The sequence below is a fragment of the Acartia tonsa genome, chromosome 8 (genome assembly GCF_053477335.1).
Source record: "Acartia tonsa isolate MP-2025a chromosome 8, ASM5347733v1, whole genome shotgun sequence".
NCBI lineage: Eukaryota > Metazoa > Arthropoda > Copepoda > Calanoida > Acartiidae > Acartia > Acartia tonsa.
In genome coordinates, this window is record NC_137267.1 from 48,285,381 (window position 1) to 48,293,820 (window position 8,440).

At 36.4% G+C, this 8,440-nt stretch overlaps 1 protein-coding gene across 1 annotated transcript; it reads right to left on the reverse strand.

The window, feature by feature from the left end:
• Positions 1 to 4,440: 4,440 nt before the first annotated feature.
• LOC145326655 (uncharacterized) lies at positions 4,441 to 6,438 on the reverse strand. The gene has a single exon (XM_080170023.1). The coding sequence runs from the start codon at positions 6,436 to 6,438 to the stop codon at positions 4,441 to 4,443; it is 1,998 nt and encodes a 665-aa protein (XP_080026149.1).
• Positions 6,439 to 8,440: the final 2,002 nt, after the last annotated feature.

Here is an 8,440-nt window from a genome sequence, read left to right on the forward strand (position 1 = left end):
CCTATAAATACTTGCTTTTTAAATAAAAATAATACGTAACATTTCTATGTTGCGTTCAAGTCTCTACGTAAATTTTTTTTTGTGAGTTCTCTTTGGAGGATGGTGGTACCCTCCCCAAAAATAGTTATAAACCTTCCCGGGACCCATGAGAAGCTACCCTAGGAAGGAGAACCCGATCGGTTCAGCGGTTAGCGAGATCCTTTGGTACAGACAGACAGACAGACAAACACACATCCTGTTACTATATATTAAAGATATTTTGTACCATTTTCCATGTATTCTGATAAATAATACACACAGCTGACTAAAATCAAGATACCTAGCATAGACGTCCAAAGGGGGGGGGGGGGTAAAGTGGGGATTACCCCCCCCCCCAAAAAACGAATTTGGGGGTGCCTACGGCACCCCCAACCATTTAGGAGGGGGTATTTACCCCCCCAAACAAAAATAAAAAATCGCGCACCATTTTACCCCCCCCCCAATAACGAATTACCCCCCCCCCAAAAAAAAAAAATTGCAAACCCCTGATACCTAGTATCCACACTCCTTCCCTTCTCTTGGAAGAACAAACTGACCATAAATGAGGTCCATATTAATAACACAAATTGATAGATTTTTAACTTAATATTATCTTATTTAAAGCTAAAATTATTTCCGACTTAAAGGGTTAAACTACAGGCACCAACAAATAATAATATTTCTCGTTTGAATAGTTTATTATTTCTCGCTAGGTGTCCTTATCTATAAAAAATTATTAAGCTTTTGCATCACCCAATTTTAAAACGCATTAGTTTTAAAGATATTCATTATTTTAAATGCAATAACATTAAAGCATTAGATTAAGGTGACAATTTTTTTATTGGGAAAACTTTGATTTCAGTTTTATGAGTATATTTAAAATCATAAAATATGTTGCAAGTTAGGTGGGAGTAATCTATGATCTCTTTCGAATCTTAGATATATTTGGTGAACTATGTTCTCTCTTGTCATCTTAAGAATGAAATCCTATTTTATAAAGTAGTTGGCGTGTTTTGTCTGTCCCGAAGGATCTTGCAAACCTCTGAACCGATATTTTTCTCCTTTACAGTAAAGGTTCTTATAGTTCCTGTGAAGGTTTTAAACTATTTTTGGAGAGGGTGTCTTAATCCCCCCCCCACAAAAAAGATATTTTTTACCCCTTTGAAACTCAAATTTAAAATGGAATGAGGTCGACTTTTCTAGAGGCTTCTAGGGGCGTAGCCGCTAGTATATTATTAAAAGCGAAGCTTTTCTATAATTAGGGTCGGTCCGTCCGTACGTCCGTAACGGATAGCTTTTTTCGTTATTTTTGGCATGTTAGAATTGTCCTATCGATTTCAAATTTTGCATGGTGATTCCTTTAATAGTTAGGTACGATTTAGAAAGCGTAGCAACTTTATAATCATCACCAAAATGTCCGTACGTCCATTTTAAACATGTTGATTTTTTTACTTTTTTAACAACAAATTTTTATGTGATCTGCTCATCCGATTGATCTGATTTTTTATGTATTGATTCCTGGGACAACAAAGTATAATGTAATAAGCGAAGCAACTCTATAATCAAGTCCTAAAAATGTAAGTATGTCCATAAACATTATCCTGAATCAAGCTGTTTTTCAACAAATTTACTTACAATTTTGCGTTGACTCTTATACATTTATATTCTGATTATTCAGTTCTTACACTATACAAGTATTAATGTCCGTTTGTCCTACCGTTTCTGTGCTTCGCTTTTATGGATGTTGTCATCCTTGTATTTTTATAAAATCTGTTTACAACTGAAACTCTGTATCGCTGATGTAAAATAGATAGATAGATAGTAATTATGAAATCTGTCTTTATCAATGACACTATATCATCTGGTTAATACATATACACAATAGCTAAAACAATTTAATGAAATGTCGGTGCTTTACCTTAAACTGACTTTTAAGCATTGCAATTCCTATCCATCTCCCTTTATTTTTGAATATATTTTGAAAAAACACCCATTTTAACCCATAGAGTTACGGACTCACGACTGATAAATAAAGTAAATTATAGAGTAGCAAAGCTACTAGAAAGAAAGAATTAATGCATCAGTAATGGCATAAAGTTGTGCTGTCTACTCTCTCTCTCTAATTATCTGTATAAAATCATGGAGGTTGGCCCGGGATACAGCATTGACTGTAAAATAAATTCGTACCCAAAATTTCATTTCTCATATTCGTTGACTTGTTATACTTTTATTGAATTTTGATTGGTTATTTCCAATCTGGTAGTTTCAAAACTTTTCAACAAAAGATTTTAATCTATTGAAGTGGCAATTTATATAAATTAACGGCCATTGTGTTATCCCTCAAGATCCCTGAAAATGTATAATTATCTGTATAAAGTTATACTAAAGTTGAACAGACATCTATACACTTACAAATAGAACAGAGGTATTAAGGGATAAGACAATGGGGAGATAAATTGATATACATCCCCAATGATTATAATCAACATTTTTACATCTGTATGTAGATCTAAAATACTACTTTTTTGGGAGAGTGGTGGTACCCTTCCCTAAAAAAGATATAAAAATTACGAAGACCTATGAGAAGCTACAATGTAAAGGATTACCATTTCGGTGCAGTAGTTAGCGAGATCCTTTGGTACAGACAGAAAGATACAAGAATGATACATTCTGATAACTGTCTATATCCAGCGGAAAAAAGAACGGGCATTTTTATTGGAAGGGTGGAGATACCCTCACTTAAAATAGTTAAAAACCTTGAATTATTAGAAGCTTCACTTTACAGGAGAACTATATCGGTTCAGTGGTTAGCGAGATCCTTCGCTACAGACAAAAATTTTTACAGTTTAGCTTCTGAAGGGTTCTGGGAAGGTTTATACCTGTTTGGGTGGAGGGTACCACCACCCTTTCAAGAGAAATCGCCAAAAATCCCCAAAAAATAAATAGGATTATTATTTCGGACGTAAAGGGTTCAACTACTAACAACTAACTTATCATTCGTTATCATTTGTATAGTTTTTTTTTACTCGCTAGATGTCCGTATGAAACATAAAACAATGAGCTTTTGCAATATTACTGCAAACGTACATACGTTTAAACAACAATAAATTTTCAAAAGTAAAATATTTTTTTTTCCATAGATTTCAAAGTTGACATAGTATATCATGAAAAAGAAAACTGTACAATGTGCAATAAATTTAATATAATAACTTTAAAATTATCCGCAATTATTAGATTATTTACCTTCCTTTCTTCAACAATTTTAAAATTATGATGAACATTGTTCACTTTTATCAAATATACCCTCCTCAATTAAATAATTAGGAAAATTATAAAGGCTTTTGAGAAGCTGCATTGTAACGGTGAACCATATTGGTGCAACGGTTAGCGAGATACTTCAGTACAGACTGACTTACAAACATCCTGTTCTTTTAAGGTTTTACAAAAAGGTTTATTTCCAGCGCGCAGAAATATGAAGGATAATAATTCGTGATTGAAAGATACTATTTCCAATATGGCTTCGAAAACGATTAATATCCGCTGGATTTAAACCAGTTTTCAGCCATACTAAAAAAATCATTTATAGCATCGAATTACAGACAGTTTTCCAAGAATAATAAAATAAAACTCATAATATTGTTACCCTTTTTTGTTGCCCTAACAAAGCAAGTTTAAATCTCAAAATTCTTCATTTCAATATCCGTGGAAACCTGTCTATAATACGATGCGATAAATAACTATTACAAAATTGATTTATTTTTCTAAATAATTTTCTTTAGAATTACAATAAGTCTGGAATAATAGAAATATTTCTTTATCTCTCTTATTACAAAAATACTTGGCACTTTACCTCAAAGTTTTACTGGACCACGTAACAGCTCTTTCTTGAGTGAAATTCCATCAGAGATATAAAGAGATAAGGCAATAGCCGATGAATTGATGTACATCCCCAATGATGATACACAAAATTATCCCTTTTGTAAATTAAAATTAGTGGCTGAAACGTTTAAACACTCAACGTAATGAATCAACCAACCAAAATTCGCTAAGTCCCCAAAGTTGTTAAGCAAACGAATAAGGAAAGGTTATATAAAACTTTGGGGACAAGTGTAATAAAAGTGTTGCAGACCAATCAACCCAAAAGGAAATTGCAACCATGCAGAGTGCCCGACACTATACCTAACTTAACTTATCCTATTCTAGTCTAAGTAAACTTGTACTTACTGCTGTTAAGTCAGATTAGCGACATGAACATAAAACAATAGGGAAATGCCTTGGCTCAAAACAGGCGCATCACATTACCATGCACTGCAGAGTGAGAACTTCAAGACAAAGGTTGTGCAATCAAATGATTTAGACCTTCTACAAAGTTCATCATCATCATCATCAAGGCTTTCAACTCCGACAGAGTTACGCCTCCCTCTACTGCTGGCACTTTGTTAGGTGTCTTGACATATTTGACAGAGATAAAATCCTACTGCAGCTTGGACAAGGTCCAGTCTTTCTCACTGGGACTGCTGCTCTTACTTCTGCTTGGCCTCGGCACTTTTTAACATGCCTGGCTATATTTGAACTAGAAATTTCTTTGGTATAGTTTTGACATTTTGTCATTCCCTCCCTGGCTACTCCCCCACAGATTTTGGTATGGTTTTGTAAATTTGACTTCATTTGAAAGACTTTGTTGCACTTATCACAGGTAAAAATGACTTTGTGGGCTGAGATTTCATGCATTCTCAGCCTATGATTTGCAAGACCAATCTTGTCTCTGCAAATCCTGTAGCACCCTTCTACATCACATTTGAGATCAATATTCTCCATCTTTGTATTTCTCTCAATCGGCTCCTCCTGGTTCCTCTTTCCTCTCTGCTGCTCCCATTTAGCCAGATGACTCATCCTCTGGTTAATCCTCCTCTTCCACTCCTTCCTCTTTCTTGTCAGTGTTCCAATCTTTGTGTATTCCAAACCTGCCTCCTTCACCAACTTCTTGTAATACAGGACTGTCTTCCTTTTCTTCCCTGGAACTTTTTCAACAGCCTCAAGCTCCTCCATCCATCCTAGAGTGACCACCTTGACCAATCTATCATCCTCCATCCTCATAATGTGGCCCAGCCTCTCCAGACACCTCTTCTCTATCTTCCATCTGATTGATTTTATTCCAAAGCTTGTCCGTATATCCTGCATGTTTAGGCCTTCTGTTTGCATTTGCATTAGGGGGGGTTGATTTTTGCTTGACCAAATGTACCTATACATTTTGTCCATGAAACTTTGCAACTTCTTTATTTCCCCTACCTGCCAGGTTCTTACTTGACAGTCAAAGAGTAATGTACTTTCCACACATGCTTGTACTACCAGTGCCTGGCTCCTCTTTGACAACCTGGATCCTTTCAGCTGACCCTTGACCTTAGCCCATGACGCTCCTGCTCTCTTCTTTCTCTGCTTGATATCTTCTGCTGGACCCAGCCAACTACCTAGCATCCGGATCTTCTCACTCTCCTCCGTTCCAAAGATAATCTCCTCCTCCTTATCCTCATTGTTCTTTTCTTCGAACCTTTCCATGACCTCCTTGACTGCTCTTAGACCTCCTTCAATCTCTGCTTTCTTACCAACCACTGATGTGTCATCAGCAAACAGCTCCTTGTCCACTCTCATCCTCTTAGTCTCGGAGTTGCCTTTCTCCCAGACCTTACCTGATGGAAACTTGGATCCAGGTACATATCTGAAGCCAATTCCCATCTCTAGACCTTCCTCCTCTGCCTTCCTCTTTCTCTTCTTTGTCGCCACTCTCATTACCACCTGGTGATAGATGTTGAATAACACAGGGGATGAAGGGTCCCCTTCTCTCAATCCTCTCTCTGGTACCCATGGCTCACTTTCTCCTTCTCTGCTCTTAATCCTATACTCCGTTGCTTCGTGGAGATCCTTGAGAACTCTCAGAGCCCTCTCTCTCATCCCATATCTCTCCAGGATTCCCCACAGGGCAGGTTTATTCACCCTGGGGTACGCCTTTCTCAAGTCTAAAAGCCTAGCCACTGGAACCTCTCCATCCTCAATAACTTCTCCTCTTGCCTCCTTTCTCCTCCTCAGATCTGCTGTATCCTCCTGGATTCTAACCATCACCTGAGTTGCGTCCGCTGTTGACCTGTCTTTCCTGAACCCAGACTGATCATCATCAAACAGGTTCAGCTTCTCTGCCCACATCCTTATACGGTTGGCCATGATTCTTGCCAGAATCCTACTGCCCATGGCTAACAAACATACTCCTCTGTAGTTATCTCTGCGGTTCCTGTCTCCTTTCTTGAACAAAGGTATCACCAACCCTATTTTCAATTCCTCCTCCCATTTGTCTGAACCGTTGCTGAACATATACTGTACAAGTTCTATCACTCTGTCTGTTATCTCAGCTCCACCCTTCTGTAACATTATTAGTCGGACTCCGTCTTTCCCAGGAGCAGAATTCTACAAAGTTCTGTCCCTACGTATTCACCATCATCATCGTCATTTATCTCTTCTTTTCAGAGCATAGGCCACGCACAATGGTTCTCCATTTTTCTTTGAATTGGGCCTCAATAGAGGCATCATTGAAAGATGATAGATTCTTTTCTTTCAGTTCATCCAGGAATTACTTCCTCAATATTTATTTAAATTTTTTGCTGGTCTGCAGGAATTCAGAATCATCCGTCTGACTGGTCCGTTAGCGGTTTCCCAGCAAAACATCATATTGTTGTTTCCAACCTCTACTTCTTTTCCGAGTCCAAAGTTAAATTGGTCATTACTTTGTGCGGGTGTCAGCCCTTAATTAGTTCAAAACATTTTAAAAACTAATTTTTGAAAAAAGAATTCTAAATGACTTATCTAGGGTATACCTGTTCTTAATAGTAATTACATAACTCAGAGTAAAAACTCCAGTGATGTAATCATTATTAAGCCCGGACTATAAGTTACCTATTTGTTGGCCCCTCAAAAAAAGGAAACCCACAAACAAACCCTCTACTAATTGGTATTATCCTATAAAGTCTAAATCATATGATTACTTTCGGTTTGGAAATTTCATCCCACCCCTCTTTGCTTATATTTTTAAAAATTATTAAAAGGGAAGTGGGGGTTTTATCTGTTCCACTAGTAGTTTGAAGGTATGCTGCCAAAAAGCTTTCAATAGAAAAGTTACGTAGAGTTGTATAACCATCACATTTTTGCTTTTCAACATGTTTGGACATTTTTTTTAAAGCAAAGATTTCCTACATTTAGAAGAAGGGAGGGGACATTGGACTGTAAATCACACTGGTACCCAAAGTTTAATAAAAACCCCTTCTATTTCGTTGGTGTAAAAACTGAGACTAAACTTTTATTTGAATTGTTCCAACTTTTGAACCATTGGTTTTAATCTTCAATGGGGATGTACATCTATTTATCATCCATTGTCTTAATCCTGAAGATCCCTCATTTAAAATATTCAGTTTTTTTAATGGAGGGGGGGGGGGCATTTTTTCTAGGGTTTATTTCTCTCCAGAGGGTAGTCGTACCTTTACCCAAAATAGTTATAAACCTCACCAGGATCTTTGAGAAGCTACATTGTGAAGGAGAATCACATCGGTCCAGCGGTTAGCGAGATCCTTCGACACAGACAGACACACATACATAGACACCATGTTACTTTTATATGAGGATTTTTTAAAAACTGGTAATTTTTCTGCATAGAGTAAAAAAGTTCGACTTTTGAACTTAATACAGTTAGGGAGTTGAATCCATTTTTATAGAAGCAGAAATATAATCTATGATTATGGTTTGGACCCTCTAAAACTGTAATCTACCTTTCCACTTTCCCCTCTCTTGGTGAAGATATCTTCAACGCCGATACGATTTTTGAAATGTAAGATTCTACTTTTCCTTCTCTTGGTGAAGATATCTTCAACGCCGATACGATTTTTGAAATGTAAGATTCCACTTTCCCCTCTCATGGTGAAGATATCTTCAACGCCGATACGATTTTTGAAATTTAAGATTCCACTTTTGCCTCTCTTGGTGAAGATATCTTCAACAAGAGAGACAAAAGTGGAATCTTATATTTCAAAAATCGTATCGGCGTTGAAGATATCTTCACCAAGAGAGGGGAAAGTGGAAGGGTAGATTAGAGTTTTAGAGGGTTCAAACCATAATCATAGATTATATTTCTGCTTCTATAAAAATGGATTCAACTCCCTAACTGTAATAATTAATCATTATTTTTGTTTATTTTGCAGTGTGTGTCTTATTTTAGGACTATGTGTTAAAAAGGGAAACTTTTTCGTATAAAAATCTTTTCATGAAAGTACGAATTTTATTATATTTTTGATTGATTATGTTAGCTATCAAAAATATATGTTTTTTTTATTTCAAGATTAATTAATGATAAAGAATAGTTATGTATTGTATCATATTATAGACA

Excerpts from the sequence above, each read along its gene's own strand:
- LOC145326655 (XM_080170023.1), bottom strand. The coding sequence starts at position 6,438 with ATGTTACAGAAGGGTGGAGCTGAGATAACAGACAGAGTGATAGAACTT.